Here is a 19,968-nt window from a genome sequence, read left to right on the forward strand (position 1 = left end):
TCTTTTCCCGCTGCGCTAATGAAGCCCCCCACCCCCCGTGACTGCTGCTAAGTAGCTATACAAACACTAGAGGGCTCTCTATGTGGACAGCAGCACGGGCCTCTGTTGTCACTCATGCACTTTTCTGCACTCACACACACGCACATTCAGGCATGCAATGATGAGCGTGACCTTTTCACTAACAGTCTTAATAAAGACCTGTTTAACCTCTTCCTTTCTCCTTGTTTTCTAAAACTCTGGGATTTACGCCCTTTTTTTTATGCTTTTCGTTTCCTTTCTTTTTTTTTACACAAACTTTAGTTTCGAAAAATGTAAATAAATGTGACCATTGTATTCTGTGTTCTTTGCTTACCATTGCTTTCCATGGTAGCCCCGCAGTGTGTGTGGCCATCTGTTTATTGTTTAACCATATCAAATGGCATTGTAAATGAGCAACTCGGCTTCGTTTCACCGCTCGTCTGGCCTATTTAATTTCATTATTAACCCGGAGAACCGAAGGCCAACGCATGCGTCACTTACTAAAAGAAAAAAAAAAAAGGAGAGAGTAGAGAAAACACACACACTGCGATAAGAACCGTTTTACCTGCACACATCTAGATAATACCTACAGCTGCAGCCGGCAATGTGAGACGATAACCTTTGCGCGTCCGTGCCTGGGCAGAGCGGCATGCATTCATTTGTGCGCCTGTTGACCCGACTCCTCATCAACCCAATGAGCGCAGTGGAGGGGAGGCTCTCTTCGCCACCGTGCATCTCTCCTCCATCTCTTCCTCACTTTTCCAGTCGGCCAGCAAGCCTGTAGGAGCTCTTAACTACAACACCAACACTGTCACTCCGCACTGACAAACTGCGGGAAGGATTTCTAGCCGTTTGACTCTCCGGCTTTTGCTTATTTATCCACCGCCTCGAATGAAACGCATTGGAGTTTTTGGCGTTTTAAGGGGAGAAATAATGCAGCAGTGGAAAAGGATGCAAGTCTCACTAGTAAGTACAGCCCACCACCATAATATATAAACCTACCAGGTATTATTGAGGTAAATTGGTGTTTTGTGGAGAGGTTGAACAGGACTTCTTATAACCCCTTTTCTCCAACGCGTGGCTTCAGCGCATTTTGCCGGGCTCGTTTACAGGAGCGAGGTGACTCGGAGCGACAGAGCAAGTCTACAGAGAGCTCAGCAACTTAGACTACCTCTTTTGTAATTCATGCTTCCGTCACCAGTATAAGCCGGCCGTGTATGTCTGAATGCTTTTTTTGTTTTGTTTTTTTGAATTCTTATGCACGTTTAATGCGATGACACGGAGTGACTGTCTCCTCAAAGGGTAAAACTTCAGATAGAGAGCAAATTTGGGTAATCGGGATACTGCCTCAGACTATTTTAAAGCCATGAAAGGCGAGTAGTAAGCTCAAACTTTGGGGGTTTATCCTTTCATTTTGCTCGTTGACTAGCAATTAAAATCTCCCTATGTGGGAATTTCCTACCTTGGACAGCTCTTCTTCTTCTTCGCCGCTCTGTTCGCGGCTGAGCTGTCTGGACCGGCTGCTTTCTGGCGGGGAGCTGTTCCGTCTCCGTGGTGCTGAAATCGCTTGCTCTGTCACGCACCACAGAGACTTAAAATGCCGAAGAAATGATGTCAGTGATTTAATGTGACTGACTCGGAGAGAAGATTTTTTAAGTTGGCTACGATTTGGCATTTTACCAGTTTCACTTGCTCTCTTATCTGTATGCAATTCCGTTTTTCTTCTTCTTCTTTAATCTTTTTTTTCTTAACCTGGTCCTGGATCTTTTAGTCTCCGGGTCGGTGTCACAGTAATTCGGATCTCTTCACACTTTGTTATAGTGCAGCTGCAGGTGGAATTCATCGTTACTGTCCTTCGGAATGCGACGCTGTAATCACGCAGCATATAACCACAGTGACATTCGGTGTAAAGTAAAAGTTACCAAAACTAAGACTGAAACCGCGCTGAAAGTAAGCCGTTCTGTGCTCCGGTAGCATCGCCACCTCCATCAGTTTTAGCTGAGGACAACTCAAAGCCAACCCTTTGTACCTGTGCCTGTTTTACCCTCTGATTTTGCATTCAGCTGATCACTGCCCGTCAGACTGAGCGAAGCATTTAAAGAGCCGAAACTGTTCTTGATTGAAGGGCAAAATTTACATTAATTTACTCCGGAAACATCAGTCTGTTGTATCCAATTTTGCGTGTTTGTGTTTCTGTGTTTACGGAAACAACTTTATGTTCACGCTTATCAGAAAACAGCAGTTCAAGTGTAATATTACGCATTTGTTTCAGTGAGTAAACATGGCTTTAAATACCACAGCAATTATTTCATCTGGATTACTTGGATATCAGTGAGCTGCAGTGCTGTTGACATGGCTCACCTGCTGCCAGCTTCTCTATTTAAACCTGGTGCTATTGCATGCATGCACGCACCAATATCTAAGGAATATGACCGCAGGCTCTAACAATGCTTAACCCGAAATGTATTGTCAAAACATTAATCACAAGGAACGTGTAATTTCTCAAAATCTATCAGGATAATCCCCAGAACAACAGATTAAAGCAAAGCAATCTGATATTTCAGGATGAATAGCCTCAGAGTGGAGACATAGCCATTTGTTCTGTTGTAGCAGAATAATATGAAAACAAGATTGGAGCAAAGGGTCAGGCTGCTACAGATAGATCATTTGTAAAGATGAAGTGACATCCAGACTTCTTATCCTAAAATGAGAATTTATTTTCGTATTAAAAACATCTTTGTTATATCATTTTGCTACTCTAAAAACATTTTTTTCTTGCCTCTCGTGCTATCTGTGTCATCTGATTTCTTCAAATGTTAATTTGACTCTGTTTTTTTAGTTTGTTTTTGTTTTTGTTTTTTTCTGCCTCTCTCTGCCTTCATCATCTTCTGACAGCTCCCCACAAAACCAAGAGACAACTAACAAACTGTGATTTCTTCGTTGCAGGTCCCCCCCTCGGAATAATGCCAAATGGATGCTGTGCTAAGACAGTTACCCCCTCACCAAATGCTATGGAGGTATGCCAAGGTGTGCAAGTGACCTTTACCACACCATGAATGCAAGCAGTGCTGTTAAAGGAGGACACAAGTAACCTTTTCTTGTTATCTAAGAAGGAGCGGTTGATCTGAAGAGAGGAGGGGGCAAACAACGCGGAGAGAAGAATCCCGTAAAACAAACAAACAAGCAAACAAACAAACAAAACACACAGCGACAGGATGCCAAAGCGGTCTGAGGAGATGCTCACGGATCTGTGGCTGTCCTTGCTGCTGGTGTGGATTACTTGTGTTCTGTCCGTGTCTATGACTCCTATCATAGGCCAGTCCAAAAGTACACAAACTGGTGGGTCCGCAGTGGTGGCGAGCGGTGTTGGCGAAGGACAAAGATTACTAAGCCGCGCCAAGAGAGGATGGGTTTGGAATCAAATGTTTGTGCTGGAGGAATTTTCTGGACCAGATCCAATTCTAGTTGGCAGGGTGAGTGCTGTGATTGTCAGCATTATATTAAGCTCGCTTATCGTGTGGAAACATTAATTCGGCCATTTGAATGCTCCCTCCATTTTTTTTGTTCTTCCCATGGGCAGTGGGAGGGCTGTGGTTGTCAAGGGGAAACAGAGATATGGGGACGAGAGCGGAAGGCAGCGAGAGAGGGTCAGAAAATGCTTATGGAAATAATTAAGCTCCCATCAAATAATGGTGGCACATTTCTTGCTTTTACATTTGGATGTTCTTGCAATTCAAGTTAGTCAGAAACAGAGAAACAAACACAACTGTTAGTTCTTAACTTTTACTTTTTTTTTTTTTGCAAAAAGTAAAGGTACACGATGAGGCTGCAGTCCCTGATTTTTTTCTTTTCTTTTTAAAATGTTAGTATTGTATTTTGTCATGTAAATGCATTCTTTAGACACAGTTTATAGCATCGATAAAATCCTTTGAAATGATAGGTCTATTTTAGCACTGGTTACATTTTCCATTGCGGCTGTGTAATGGACAGAACTGCAGGCTAATCCTGCAGCTAAAGGCCACCTGCTCCCTGGCCTGTGTGGAAGTGTCAGGCAGGTTTCAGGGGAGGGGAAGGCTGCTGGCCAGCCCAGCCAAAGCAGCTTGTTCACAGCTCATTGCTGGGATTCACCTGGGGAGAGTAAGGCTGGCAGCCACGCTCACATCCCTCCCTCAGAATATCACCCAGCCACTCTGGCATGGGCAGGGATTCAGGCCATCAAGCATAATATTTGATCTTGTTCAGTCGTAGTTTTTGCAAACAGTTTATCACAGCTAATATTTGATAATTGGTTAGTATGTCTTTTTTGTTTGACTTTTTGCCGTTGCAGTGAGTTTAAGTCTTTTTTTCACTCCCTCTGTTATAACTGATGGCTGGACTGATGCAAAAAAAAGTTGTTTTTATTTTTTTGTTTAAAAAAAACCAAAACAAAAAAAAACAAGGCAAGTGCATCATTTTATTCTCACTTTCCGTCTTTTTTTTGGTTTTTGTTTATGCTGAGCGTAGTCATATGGCTGCATCAATTAAACATTTACCACCATGCGGGATTTGCACCTGTGTTTTCTAAATACCATGCTAACACAAAAACGCTGTTAAGTGATGCATTAATCTTTCAACCGTATCAATTAGGCAGCCACTGCTGAATTTAACAATGGCTGCTCATCAGAATTCTGAAACAAACAAACCGTCACCGAATCCACATTTTTCATTCTTGAGCCTGGATTTCACAGGCTAGATGTTCAGTAGCTCACAGCTGCACTTGAACATTTCACACATCATCACCCAGACAGTTATATATCCACAGATATTTAGCCACATAAAAAAAAAAGTTTCTAAAAACAGAATAAAGTCAGCGCCCTTTAATAAAGATAAATATGTGGATAACACGGTTGTGATTTCAGCTCCAAGCTTACACACACTTTTGCTTTGAATACTGCGCCGTGTGCCCCTGGCCAGAGTGTCAAATGTTCTGCACATTGTCAGCAGAGAATTGGTGGCACAAAATCAAGTTATGTTCTCGGTCATGAAGGATGCGTTCTCTCAAGGCCTCAGTTAATGCTTGCAAAGTTGACTGTAGGATAGGTTAGTCATAGATATAAGCATCTTCCTGTTGAAGGACAGTGCAAGGATTGGGGTAGGGTTGGGGGGCAGCTCTGGGCAGAGAAAAAGGCAGCTAGCCTTTTTTTTTTTGTAAAGCGATGATGATGGGTAGCGTTCACTGCAAGGTTAAGTGCTCATGAGTATGCCTGGCAGAGCTAAGATAAGTCCTGTGTTAGACCAAGATGGCACTGCATCCCTTTAAGACTATAAATCTCTCTTCCTTTCTGTCTCCTTTTCTTCCCCTTTCCCAGTCTTTCTCGTGCTTAATTAAAAAATGAATCAAATGGGTGGGAGGTGTGATTCAAATGGGTCACAAAGCTCTCTGTGTATTTTGCACAATTTTCTCTGCTGTGTGAGGCCGCCTGTGTCTGCAATTGTGGGATGGTTGTCAGGGAAGTCCAGGCCAAGACTGGACTCTTTCCATCCTATAGCTTTTTTTTTTTTTTTTGCTGGTGCACTCTGATGACTATACAAATGCTGGTAACAAGAGTAAGAGATTGTATTTGAGAGAAATTGTGCCATTGATTTTTAACTGTGTGTCAGCCACGGTGCTCTCTCCCAGCAGAGACTATTAGCATAAATGCAGGGAAGGAGGGGGAGGACAGGGAGGTGTGGAAGAGTGAGAAGGACGGCCATAAGGCGTGACAGCCCCCTTCCCTTTCGGTGTTCTTCTTCAGCGCATCGTTTCTCGACATTGTGATTCACTGAGCGGCGTGCTCGTCAACCCCCGTCAGTCCCGCTTGTGTCGCGGAGGCAGACATGCAGTACCTGTTAAAGTGAAGTCGGGGAGACAGCTGTGAAATCTTGTTGCTGTAGCTTAAAACGAACAGCGTTGGAAGGGATTTTAGGATTACTCATCATCAGCTAGGATGGTCCAGAAATATCCCATCATTAAGAACAGAGAGCTAGTTCATATGGACACATGTTTGCTCATCGATGATACCAATACCACTTGAGCGAGTAAAGACTCTTATGGGAACCACTGGAAACCAGGCAGATGGTAATTTTAGGCAAAGCAGCTCTCGATTTACCATTGCATTATCACAGTGGTGAAAAATAGCTTTTATTTTAGTATAAAAAAGAGTTTTGTAGTCGAATTTAGGACTTTTTTTTTCTGTACAATGCCTGGCAAGGCATTAGCCATGTTTACCAACCATTTTGCATCTTTAATCAGAGCAATTTCAATTATTCAAACATACAACAAAGAAACTCAATTACACCAGGCCATTAAAGGCAAAACATTGCCTTAGAACAGCAGACAAACACTGAACAAATTGCTGTGTTTGCACCAAAGAGATATCAGAATGGGTTTTTCTTTGTAGTGCAAGGCAGATTGATGGCAGTTTATGAAGGGAAATCTCACAGTCTCCGATTTAACTCTTAGCTTTACTTCCAGGCAATCATTTAGCATGTGGTGTGTTAGTATTGCTAATGATGGATTCCAGGGTTGAGTTGTACTCAAAACGTGTTAAACTGAGTGATCCCTCATCCTATTGTCTAGCAATTTTATTCACCACAGGACTGAATGCGTTTTGTGTGTTTTTTTCACAAAGAGAATAATGGCCCATTAATATTCATCAGTTCAGGTGAAACTATACGATCGCAAAGAGTGACAGTGATGCAGAAAGAAAAATCTGGCTTTGATTACCGATTCAGCAAAGACAACAGATGAATCTCTGCAAAAAAAAAGAAGAAGAAAAGAAAATGCTTTGTCTTTCTTCACATAGGTTCTTGGGGAAGAAAATGCAAGCTTTATTCTTCCAAACAAGCTGTTTGACAGAACTCCCAACGAGAAGAGCCAGAACACTATCAGATTGGTGGTGTAATATAAGTCTGCTGGGTGTTTTGCTGGAAGCAAAGGTGATATTCTGTAGCTCTGTTCCCCCCCTAAAATTGAAGACCTTTTTTTCTTGTACCGACTTGTGTGAAATGGTTCAATCTTCCGTTCTTGTTTTCCCCTTCAGATGTACGTTCAGGTGAAACTGATAAAAGATCACAGCTTGAACCCATCCGCTTGTTCCTTGGAAAAAATATGTGTCCCTAGTATGTGTTTATTTATTTATTGAATTTTGTATTTGAAAAGGTTAAATTCCCATCACTTCACATGATATCAGAAGAGAATGTTATTTTTTTCAGTCTGTTTACTGTCTCAGTCTGGACCTGAATAGATTACGATTAGCTTAGCACAGTTTTTCAAATTCGGTTCATATCCTTTTGTTACTTTCTGTGCTTTGGACTGCTAGTACAACATGTGGGATATCACTCTATAAATACTGATGCAAGCTACTTTTGCTCAGCTGGATTGCCTCTCTCAGTCTCTGTCCCCCACTTCTACCTCCACCTCTTTCTCCTTCTTTCTCTCTGTGAAGGGGTGATTATGGAGAGAGTGGCTCTTGAGCCCAAGTAAGCTTGCCTCTGGGGCTGATGGGGTGTGGTACAATGACATTGTTAAAATTTCTCAGAGTGTTTGGCTTTGGCGATGTGAAGCAGCGAGGCAAAGCTAAGGCGAGATTGAGTCCTGAATACAGCTGCCAGAGAAGCCTCAGACTCCCCGGTCCCGCTAAAGGCGCCGCTGTTGCCGCTCGAGCAGATCAAAGGTTGAGCTTGCTCCTTGACTCAGTAGTGCCGATTTGGCCTGACGTTAATGAGGATCGCCCACCTTTATCTGAATTTACTCTGGCTCCAACAGTCGAACGGATATCTGGCTATGTCCTTGATTGATGGATGAGGAGTGGGAGTTAATGAGAATATTAGCCGATTTATTGCCAGTGATTGATAGCCATTATGACACATAAATTATAAGCATTGGCTCAGATATAATTAATTCTGAAATATAGCCCAAATTAGACACAGGTTCCAGTGCCATAGAGAGAGGGTTGAATAAAAAAAGCTGTCATCAAATCCAGAAAAGGAAAGCCCATCAATGTTTGTTGGACTTCTTTCCATTCCATTTGGTTTCTCACACCCACAACAGCTCCTGGAATACAGCTCTGTAATCTCTCTTCAGGCAGCACCACACAGATCCATATTGAGCTACAGCTCCTCTGTCTTCCAGCTCTTAGATCTCCATTCCCTCTTCATTTGCAGTTTAGAGAAAAAAGCAACCCCCCATTCCCTTAAAAAACAAACAAACAAACAAACATTAAAAACACTCTAACATATCCCTGTCCACTACTTCCTGCACCTTCCCCTGCCCTGTTACCACACTCTCCTCTTTCCCTGTGTGCCTCACCTGTACAGTACATCACTAATGCCAGCAGGGCCATTATATCAATGGGCCATGGTCACATCCCCCCCCCCTTCCTTTTTTCCAATCTCTCTCTCTGTCTGTCCCTCCCAGTCTGTAATAAAATACTGGGCCCAGTGATGGCTCTGATAGAGCTGTGGGATCACATTAGTGTTGCCCTCGAAGAGCTTGACAGGTTGTCTATGGCTTTGTATTGTCATCCTGGTTCCCATTAACAAGCTGCATATGTGTATGTGCATGCGCGTGTTGTACTCCAGTCCATTCAGGAGTGTTGAGACAGACTAAAATGAGATGAGCGGACACCAGCTTGGATGGAGTATATTTAGACATTAGGGCTATGTGTGAGTAAATACAGTGTGTCCACGATGTCCACCACTACTTCCTTTAAGACTATAAATCTCTCTTCCTTTCTGTCTCCTTTTCTTCCCCTTTCCCAGTCTTTCTCGTGCTTAATTAAAAAATGAATCAAATGGGTGGGAGGTGTGATTCAAATGGGTCACAAAGCTCTCTGTGTATTTTGCACAATTTTCTCTGCTGTGTGAGGCCGCCTGTGTCTGCAATTGTGGGATGGTTGTCAGGGAAGTCCAGGCCAAGACTGGACTCTTTCCATCCTATAGCTTTTTTTTTTTTTTTTGCTGGTGCACTCTGATGACTATACAAATGCTGGTAACAAGAGTAAGAGATTGTATTTGAGAGAAATTGTGCCATTGATTTTTAACTGTGTGTCAGCCACGGTGCTCTCTCCCAGCAGAGACTATTAGCATAAATGCAGGGAAGGAGGGGGAGGACAGGGAGGTGTGGAAGAGTGAGAAGGACGGCCATAAGGCGTGACAGCCCCCTTCCCTTTCGGTGTTCTTCTTCAGCGCATCGTTTCTCGACATTGTGATTCACTGAGCGGCGTGCTCGTCAACCCCCGTCAGTCCCGCTTGTGTCGCGGAGGCAGACATGCAGTACCTGTTAAAGTGAAGTCGGGGAGACAGCTGTGAAATCTTGTTGCTGTAGCTTAAAACGAACAGCGTTGGAAGGGATTTTAGGATTACTCATCATCAGCTAGGATGGTCCAGAAATATCCCATCATTAAGAACAGAGAGCTAGTTCATATGGACACATGTTTGCTCATCGATGATACCAATACCACTTGAGCGAGTAAAGACTCTTATGGGAACCACTGGAAACCAGGCAGATGGTAATTTTAGGCAAAGCAGCTCTCGATTTACCATTGCATTATCACAGTGGTGAAAAATAGCTTTTATTTTAGTATAAAAAAGAGTTTTGTAGTCGAATTTAGGACTTTTTTTTTCTGTACAATGCCTGGCAAGGCATTAGCCATGTTTACCAACCATTTTGCATCTTTAATCAGAGCAATTTCAATTATTCAAACATACAACAAAGAAACTCAATTACACCAGGCCATTAAAGGCAAAACATTGCCTTAGAACAGCAGACAAACACTGAACAAATTGCTGTGTTTGCACCAAAGAGATATCAGAATGGGTTTTTCTTTGTAGTGCAAGGCAGATTGATGGCAGTTTATGAAGGGAAATCTCACAGTCTCCGATTTAACTCTTAGCTTTACTTCCAGGCAATCATTTAGCATGTGGTGTGTTAGTATTGCTAATGATGGATTCCAGGGTTGAGTTGTACTCAAAACGTGTTAAACTGAGTGATCCCTCATCCTATTGTCTAGCAATTTTATTCACCACAGGACTGAATGCGTTTTGTGTGTTTTTTTCACAAAGAGAATAATGGCCCATTAATATTCATCAGTTCAGGTGAAACTATACGATCGCAAAGAGTGACAGTGATGCAGAAAGAAAAATCTGGCTTTGATTACCGATTCAGCAAAGACAACAGATGAATCTCTGCAAAAAAAAAGAAGAAGAAAAGAAAATGCTTTGTCTTTCTTCACATAGGTTCTTGGGGAAGAAAATGCAAGCTTTATTCTTCCAAACAAGCTGTTTGACAGAACTCCCAACGAGAAGAGCCAGAACACTATCAGATTGGTGGTGTAATATAAGTCTGCTGGGTGTTTTGCTGGAAGCAAAGGTGATATTCTGTAGCTCTGTTCCCCCCCTAAAATTGAAGACCTTTTTTTCTTGTACCGACTTGTGTGAAATGGTTCAATCTTCCGTTCTTGTTTTCCCCTTCAGATGTACGTTCAGGTGAAACTGATAAAAGATCACAGCTTGAACCCATCCGCTTGTTCCTTGGAAAAAATATGTGTCCCTAGTATGTGTTTATTTATTTATTGAATTTTGTATTTGAAAAGGTTAAATTCCCATCACTTCACATGATATCAGAAGAGAATGTTATTTTTTTCAGTCTGTTTACTGTCTCAGTCTGGACCTGAATAGATTACGATTAGCTTAGCACAGTTTTTCAAATTCGGTTCATATCCTTTTGTTACTTTCTGTGCTTTGGACTGCTAGTACAACATGTGGGATATCACTCTATAAATACTGATGCAAGCTACTTTTGCTCAGCTGGATTGCCTCTCTCAGTCTCTGTCCCCCACTTCTACCTCCACCTCTTTCTCCTTCTTTCTCTCTGTGAAGGGGTGATTATGGAGAGAGTGGCTCTTGAGCCCAAGTAAGCTTGCCTCTGGGGCTGATGGGGTGTGGTACAATGACATTGTTAAAATTTCTCAGAGTGTTTGGCTTTGGCGATGTGAAGCAGCGAGGCAAAGCTAAGGCGAGATTGAGTCCTGAATACAGCTGCCAGAGAAGCCTCAGACTCCCCGGTCCCGCTAAAGGCGCCGCTGTTGCCGCTCGAGCAGATCAAAGGTTGAGCTTGCTCCTTGACTCAGTAGTGCCGATTTGGCCTGACGTTAATGAGGATCGCCCACCTTTATCTGAATTTACTCTGGCTCCAACAGTCGAACGGATATCTGGCTATGTCCTTGATTGATGGATGAGGAGTGGGAGTTAATGAGAATATTAGCCGATTTATTGCCAGTGATTGATAGCCATTATGACACATAAATTATAAGCATTGGCTCAGATATAATTAATTCTGAAATATAGCCCAAATTAGACACAGGTTCCAGTGCCATAGAGAGAGGGTTGAATAAAAAAAGCTGTCATCAAATCCAGAAAAGGAAAGCCCATCAATGTTTGTTGGACTTCTTTCCATTCCATTTGGTTTCTCACACCCACAACAGCTCCTGGAATACAGCTCTGTAATCTCTCTTCAGGCAGCACCACACAGATCCATATTGAGCTACAGCTCCTCTGTCTTCCAGCTCTTAGATCTCCATTCCCTCTTCATTTGCAGTTTAGAGAAAAAAGCAACCCCCCATTCCCTTAAAAAACAAACAAACAAACAAACATTAAAAACACTCTAACATATCCCTGTCCACTACTTCCTGCACCTTCCCCTGCCCTGTTACCACACTCTCCTCTTTCCCTGTGTGCCTCACCTGTACAGTACATCACTAATGCCAGCAGGGCCATTATATCAATGGGCCATGGTCACATCCCCCCCCCCTTCCTTTTTTCCAATCTCTCTCTCTGTCTGTCCCTCCCAGTCTGTAATAAAATACTGGGCCCAGTGATGGCTCTGATAGAGCTGTGGGATCACATTAGTGTTGCCCTCGAAGAGCTTGACAGGTTGTCTATGGCTTTGTATTGTCATCCTGGTTCCCATTAACAAGCTGCATATGTGTATGTGCATGCGCGTGTTGTACTCCAGTCCATTCAGGAGTGTTGAGACAGACTAAAATGAGATGAGCGGACACCAGCTTGGATGGAGTATATTTAGACATTAGGGCTATGTGTGAGTAAATACAGTGTGTCCACGATGCTTTATAGCTGGTCTATCTCAGCAAACATTTGCTGGGTTTTCACTGTGGTCATATTCCTGAAAGATTTCTCTCTGAACTGCACGATATGTGCTTTGAGCAGAAATTGCAGGTGGAAATCGACAGTGTTTCAAATTTCCAGGTGATCTCATCCTCACTGGCCTGATTACGTTTCCAGCGTACTGACTGAGCTTGTAGCTTAAATGTTATTGCCAAGAATTTTATTTTTACCAGCATGTCATTTAGTATAAGTATGATATGCCATATTTAAAAATATCACTGATTTCATTTCCCCCTTTATGTGTTTTTAAACGCGCACACACACACACTCACAGCCAGACTTCCACAGATCACAATTTCCTGCTTCTCCACTCACATACAGCCACTGCCGGGGAATTACATACGATTACACACTATATTTCCTCCTCGTGTATTTTCTTATGGGAGCTGAAATAATGTTTCAGTTCAGTGTATCATAGGGGATGCACCTCGTCCGCCATCCCTGGAAGCTCTCTTGTGTACATGCATCAGCTGCAATAATAATTTAACAGGAAAGCACATCCATTCGCGTGGCTTCAGAGTCCCTGAGCAAAGTAACAAGCTTGCTGCTATCACTCACATCTGTGGCTCAGCATGATTAAATCCATGTTGTACAGTGAGCAGCTCATGTGGGGGCCACTTTCCCGAGCTTCTGCATCAGTACTAATTCATAACAAATGGTCCCTTTATGGTTTCACCTTGGACTGCATTGCTGCGATTAGCTCGCTCCCATGTCACTGTTTGTCAGTCAACAGTGTCGAACTCTTCCGGCTATAATCCAGAGAAACACTATCCTCTCATTAAGTCCGAATCTTAACTACCCCAGCCCTCTCTTAACTGCCTTCCCTCCCCTCAGCTCTCATCTCCTCCCGCTTCCCTCGCTCTCCCTGGCTCACCGGGCTTGGCCTGTGCTGGCTGTGCGGAGGTGGAGCGCTTACTGGGCTAAATCATCTGGCACTCTGCCTTGAACTTTGCTCTAACTAATTTATAGGAATTAAAGCGGTTCACCTCACAGGCTTGGCTGATGCATTGTTTTGTCTAAATTAGCCATGTTTCTTTTAAAAATGGGCTCGATTTTGCTTTGTTTGATTACATCTTCTTTGAGTTAAATTTAACAGACTCGATTATTTTTGTCTGTGCTGAAAAGTTTGTTGATTTCTTAGGCAAAATACTATGCGCAGCTAAATTAGGCAACAAGTTCTCTGAATGACGTCGGGCATTCTGCTTGCTTATAAATATGGATTGTGTTTTCAAGTCAAATCGCTGGCCAAGCATTAGTAGCAGTAAATGAGGTTACAATTATTCAAATCTGATTTTTCAGATGAACAGATTATGAATATCTGAAACCTGCTAATTGGCCCTTGCCTCTGCCATAGTCTTTTGTGGGCATAAGGCACAGAACCAGCAGTAGTAGCTAAAGATTCTTGCTTCCCGTGCCAGTGTGCTCTTGTGGGCTGGATGTTTGGCTCAACTCCCCAGGAAGCTCCTCTCCTATGGACAGATCCCAGCGTATGTGAAACGCTGCAGGCAGCTGCAGGCGGCTTATCCCCGCGCCTCTGCTCCCATGCACGTCCCATCAGCCAAACTGGGACTGCCGGAGTAATCTTGTTAAGAATGGATGTTGTTATTGTGTGACTGGCTGTGCATTTGGCTTCACGGTTTGCTGGGAGCACACGTGGGCTGGAGCAGGAGAGACAATGGGGAGGGAGTTCTGGATCAGTTGGAGGGTGAGTGCCTATTTCTGGCACTTAAAAGATGACAGTCCTCAACATTTTTCCTCTGCTTCCTTACTGGCACACCTTGGCTTCCCTCCTATTTCTTCCCTAGCTAGTCCCTAGCCCCCTCCTCACCTGCCTCATGCAATATAAAAACACAGTGGCCTTAGTAAACAGTGGGTGTGACATTTACTTGAAGATTGGTGTCTTCACCTATAACGGGTGTTAAAGATGATGATTATCATTACTGCTGAGTTGAAGGCTCGGGGTTGCTCACCTCAATCACGGACGCGACAATAAAAGAAAACACACACACATACATAAGGAGAATTGGCGGCGCCATCCTTTGTGCTTGCTTCTGTCTTAATGCAACCACTCCTGACTCGGGTATCTGGGTGCCAACAGACTGTGGCTTTGACCTTTCTCACAAATGAATTATTTTGGTTTAATGATCCTTTCTGCAGAAAGAACAAAAAGATAGCTGAAATAATAGCCAAGGGAGGCGACAGAGAACGTAAAAGGGCAGCACCCACACACCCGCCATACTTTACTACCCAACCTTACTTGCGTTCTACCTGTGAATACACCTGTATCCCTTTAATAATCCTTCTTCCTAGTGTTTGTGTCTCCAAGGTGCATGCGATACAGCCAGCCTGTGTCTTATAAATCAACTAACTTCAAGAATAAAAAAGTATCTGGGATGTAAGAAGCAGGTGGCGATGATGGAAAGACATGCGTCTTTGTGTGTGTGAAAGTGACACTTTGGATAGTTCCCCCTCCTCCGATGTTTGATTAAGTCTTCTTTTTTCTGTCAGATCAGAAAAGGGGGTGGGATGTGAAGAGGAAGGGGGGCTGGAGTGTGTGTGTGTGTGGGGGGGGGACTGCATGAAAAATTCAAAACGTTATAATATAAAATCCAGATGAATCATGAATGCTTAATGGGAATCAGGGCCGAGCGTGCAGGATGTTGAAAGTGTTCTCAAAGATTCCTGGTGTATGTGTGTCTGCTAGTGGCGCATGCACAACGAGGGACACGGCATGTTACGTTGCCTCTCTCAGCTGCTCTCTGCTCTCGATGGCAACAAAATGATGTGCTGAGGGACACCGAATAGAGGATGCCAGAAACATGTGAAAAGCTTTTAGGGGCTATAGGCCGTCTGTTACTGAAGTCTGGCTAATTGCCTTTATCCTAGCGGTAAATGCTTGTTGTTCTGCTTGTGGAGCGGACATGCACCAATGGTCTATCTGATGAAATATTAAAAAATCTTCACCAATGCGTGGTCTTCTCTATTGTGGTTTAATGAAATGCAGAGTTCCAAGAAAAACTGCTGCTATTATGAATAATAGAAGATCCAATTAGTGTAACATCGTCGTAAATGAGTTTGATGAAAGACTGGACTTGTGTAATGTTGGAGGAGGGTGAACATTTAGTTAAGTTATCAAAGCGTTTAAATGTAGTATCATTGCAGAGGTTGATTACTTACGGCTTAATGGTGATGTCATACACGAATAAACAGGAGGATTTCTTTTGGTTAAAGCTAACAAGGATGATTTCACAGACAAACTGATGTATGGATTCTTTACTTGTTTGTTTTTTTGGTTTTACACAAAAAGGTTGGAACCATTTTTGTACATAAATGTAGAAACAGCACTGAGAGCCCAAGCACTTAAGTGATATCTGAAAGCCAGAGTTATTTTCCATGGTAAGCTAGTGATTGAAAAATGTTGTGTTACATGAATGTTGACACAAGACTCTCAAGAAGCTCTCAAAAGCCGGTTATCTAATATTGCCCCGAAGGCTGGACTACCAACTGGGTTATTGCCCTCAGCCTCCAGACCCAGAGCCCTGGGTTTAGTCTACTTCATTTATGTTTGTGTAATTTCTTTAACTGCAAATTTGTTACAAATTTGTAACTTTGATGAAGAGTATGAACTATTACATCATCACAGACCTCGCGGCACCACTTGTACAATCGTGTTCAGAGACCTTATTTACTTTATTTAGTAATGAACTCATTTGTCCTAATGATGTTTCAAATCAAATTGCTTTATTTTTTTTCCCCGTTTCTGCAATTAACACACAGAAAACATCTCACAAGGTTACATTATTTCTTTATTGATGAATTGTATGCATCTTGCACTTCTATGATGACATTAATCATTTTTAAAAATGCATTGTTCACTGTGTAAAATTAGTAATAAATGGCCTAATTTACATATTCAAGAAATCTGGCAAATGTTCGCAATTTGTGGCATTTTTAATTACTTGAAGTGGATGCATTACTTACCAAGTTGTTTCTTTGTCAGATCAAGAGTACCAGTTGGTTTCTGGGTAACAGAGAAAAAAGATAAAGTGAAATAATTAGTAGTTTCAGCACAAGCCAACAAGAATCTGTATGCCCTTGGGCACCTTAAGAGGTTAATTCAGCCATAGTTCCTTCTCATTCAGCATCACAGTAATATCATCAAGAAGATTGATTGTTTCACTCACTTCTTGATTAGATTTAAGCATCATGAGATACTTGAGAACAAAAATCATGGTTTTGGTAAATATTCACAATGTCACCCCTGAATGTTAAAAGGAAACTTCTGATTTAATGCCCAAGTGTGAGCATGTGATGAGCTCAAAGTAAGAGCAGCATTGTTTATCCCACATTATGCAAAGCGGGTGTCTTTAATTTTTTGTCCTGTTACCTCAGTCGTACTGGCTGCATCAAAGGAGTCGGTGCTTTGATTTCTGCTTCCTGTGGTCAGCATGTCAGAGTCCTCGGATAAGATACATGATAAGGAAAGTGCTGCATCTATACAGTAAAAGTATTGTGTGTGTGTCCGTGTGTGTGTGAACAGGTGAATGTAGCTTGTAGTGTAAAGCAATTTGAGTAATCAATAAAGCCCTATATAGATGCAGTTATTTTTATTTGTACGTTACCCTGTAATTGAATCCTTACACAGAGGAACAAATGAAGTGTTCAAATGTCAAATAGCAGATGGGACTGAGAACTGGTAACAATTTCAGCCCACTAGCAGGGTTAGCAGACTGTGTGGTCAGTGAAAATTAGCTTTACTGGTCACCCACACAGAATTTGTACATATCAAATGACTGAATATTACAAAGCACAACCAACAGTGCATGCACTCTGGAGACTTTGTTTGTCTGAAGGCAACAAAAGCATGCTATATTATCTAAATATTATATAAAGTAAAATTAAGAAAGTTAATATTTTATACTGAGTTCTTATTTACATATGGCGCTTTAAATGTTGGTAATTGTATACCAATGCAGAACCAATATGTCTTACAAACAGCTTGGAGCCATATGGGGCTTGGAGCCTGCCCCAGTACGCATTGGGCAAGAGGTGATAGTTTGGCACTATTACAGGTTGCCAATCCATCACAGTCGAACACACAAACTCTCTCACACACATAACACATTCACACCTACAGGCAATTTAGAATTTCCAGTTCACCCAACATACATCTGTGAGTGGAGCAAAGTCAAAGACGCATAGCACTTCAACTTCTGATGCTATCTTTTAGTTTAGAATTACATTTTGGAAATGATAATTTACAACAAAAGAAAACAAAGAAAAAAAGAAAAGTAGAGAAGCTTTTTTCACATTTGTCATTAAATATTGTATTTGAGTAATGCAGTGAACCAAATGCATCCAAAAAAATGTAGCAGCGTCAATAACATAGTATGCTTTGTGGAAATTCTTTGCAAGTATTGAAGAGTGAGACTAGAAAGTGCAAAGATGCTTTAAAGGTAACAAAAACAAAGAGCTGTGTCTTAGAGGGAACCCCCCCTCCCTCCTGAGATGTCTCTCCTCGACACCAAGAAAAAGAACCCTTTGCCAAATGGCACAGTGCCCTTTTATGTTACTTTCTCTGCTTCATTCACGTCACGAAACCGCATTGCTGCTGTTAGCTGATGAAGACAATGAACAGCTGCGGCGAAGCGGCAATATTTTAATGCCTCCACAGATCTTTGAATGGTTTGTCATTGGGGGAAACGACCTGGGCCAACCCCAAAATCATTGTAGCCTCCATCTGGATGGAAGCAGTCACACAGGTCCTCGTTTCTCTCCATCTCAATCTGTGCAGCCCTCTCAGTGTTTACAGAAGCTGGGCCTGCTTGAACCACCACTTGCCAAGATGTGGCATGTTTATCAGCGTCACTCTCTGCACACAGTTACATGCGGACACATAAACACAGATGCACATGCAAACACAAACACAAACACGCATTGTCTATGTGTCTCGTTGAGTGGCCAGATAAGAAAAACATGACATTATCTTTTTGGTGTGCTCCGTGTACCAGTGCATGCCCACTCACACAAGCACGTTTCTGTCCATGTGTGAACACACTTAACGTGTATACTGTCAAAATGCTAATGCCATATCTGCCTTGATGACCTTCTCTTCTTTGTTGATGCCCAGTGTTTTTAGAAATACTGTGCTGATATCCTGGGATGTGTAATTACTGCACTGCAGCAACACACTGCCTCTTTATTAGTTTTCTGACAATGGCCTTCCTCATCACTGCTGAGCACTCTGGCTATGTGTGTGTGTTTTAGTGTGTGACAGGGTATTCTGTTGTCCTGTTTGCACAGCTGAATCCTATAGTACACTAGCAGTTCTCATGCTGCTGCTCTGTGGCTTAAGTGTGCGATGTTGCTTCTATTTATATGTCAGTGTAGCTCAACAATAGTCATAATATCCATAATATCCCATTTCTTATCCAGTTATTCATCTACAGGAGCTTCTTAGAAATTATCTCTGGGAATTCATAAATGGATCATATCCAGTCCAACACACAGATGAAAATAGGATGGAGGGATTTAACCGAGCACATGTGTGAGTGTGCGGCATTGCTTCAACAAATACCACATCGGATCAAGATAGGATTCGGATCAGGTTTTATCAACACAAAATGTGCGCTAACATTTACAATGCAAAAATAGATGTGGGTTTCCTGTCTTTGTTGCATCACTGGTGCGTAGGGAAGATGCGTGTCAAAAAGGTCTATGTGAATACATAATGGGATCTTGGTCTCCACTGGCTCGGCATTTGTCGATAAGGATCACACTCCCCAGGTTCGACCCAGGGGATTAGGGCAGAGGCCGTTTGATCTTAGCGGTTTTGCATAAAAATCACAAGTCTCCAGAATCCTGTAGCAAAGGAGCTGAGTTAGCTAATTGGGGGGGGAGTGGGGTGCTGCTACATGCCGGGTTGGACTTCATGTGGTGTCCTCAAGATGCCTTTGACAATGCTGCAATTACAGTAAAGTCAGAGTGCTGTGTTAATGACGCTTTCAAAGTAGAGGAGACTAGGGGGTATTTTGGGTCGTGTAGCAATTTACACATTGTAACAATGCTTTTAAATATAGCTAACAAACTCTCTCAATACTGCGCATGTGTAAGCACAAATAACAACTTATCCCAATCAGACAGGAAACGAAACGTATCCATCATCAAATAAAAGCTGTGGTCAGCCGCAGCGTATCAGAGCGTATCCTGCTCTAAAACTGCATTCAGGGTCCCCTGCGTCCACATCGGATCCACACGTGCCTAAGCAGCCAACACAGCAAAAGCAGAGGGGGTGTGCCAGTTACGGAACATAATTGCTACTAATGACCATTAGGAGTTTGGTTTTCATCCTCCGGGGACTGCAGAAAAGGCCTTCCGTCTTATCAGTTGATTAGAAACAAATAGAGGGGGCCGGATCCTGCATATTAAGTAAACAGGGGGCTAAAATGGTGTTACTCTATCAGGAGAAAGCCTAATGGAGTTGCTGGTAGCTCATCCTCTGCTAATGTGTCAGCAAATGGACAGCTACTCAGAAACCCCCCATCCACTTGTCAAATATTGGTAGCAGTTTGGAGTTTTTTTTTTCTCCTGCCAGTTGAAACTGTATCTGAAAATAACTAAACAGCAACAAAAAAAAAAAAATCATTCCATCAGCCGCGTCTTAGAGTTTCGTTTCCTGCTTCTAACAGTGAAATGCTGTAGACCTTTGCGCTGCTCTGTAGTAAAGACACTTATGTTTTTCCAGCA

General features: G+C 42.5%; 1 protein-coding gene across 2 annotated transcripts in view; it reads left to right on the forward strand.

The window, feature by feature from the left end:
* The first annotated feature begins 794 nt into the window (after positions 1 to 794).
* The window catches only part of cdh8 (cadherin 8), a 101,935-nt gene continuing 82,761 nt past the window's right edge, over positions 795 to 19,968 (forward strand). For both annotated transcript variants that reach the window (XM_006779702.2, XM_006779703.2), the window contains exons 1-2: positions 795 to 984; positions 2,965 to 3,491. In XM_006779702.2, the coding sequence (XP_006779765.2) occupies positions 3,234 to 3,491 (258 nt within the window). In that variant the 5' untranslated portion in view covers positions 795 to 984; positions 2,965 to 3,233. The remainder of the gene's footprint in view (positions 985 to 2,964; positions 3,492 to 19,968) is intronic.

The sequence above is a fragment of the Neolamprologus brichardi genome, chromosome 1, assembly GCF_056152115.1.
Source record: "Neolamprologus brichardi isolate AB-2024 chromosome 1, ASM5615211v1, whole genome shotgun sequence".
Classification (NCBI taxonomy): domain Eukaryota; kingdom Metazoa; phylum Chordata; class Actinopteri; order Cichliformes; family Cichlidae; genus Neolamprologus; species Neolamprologus brichardi.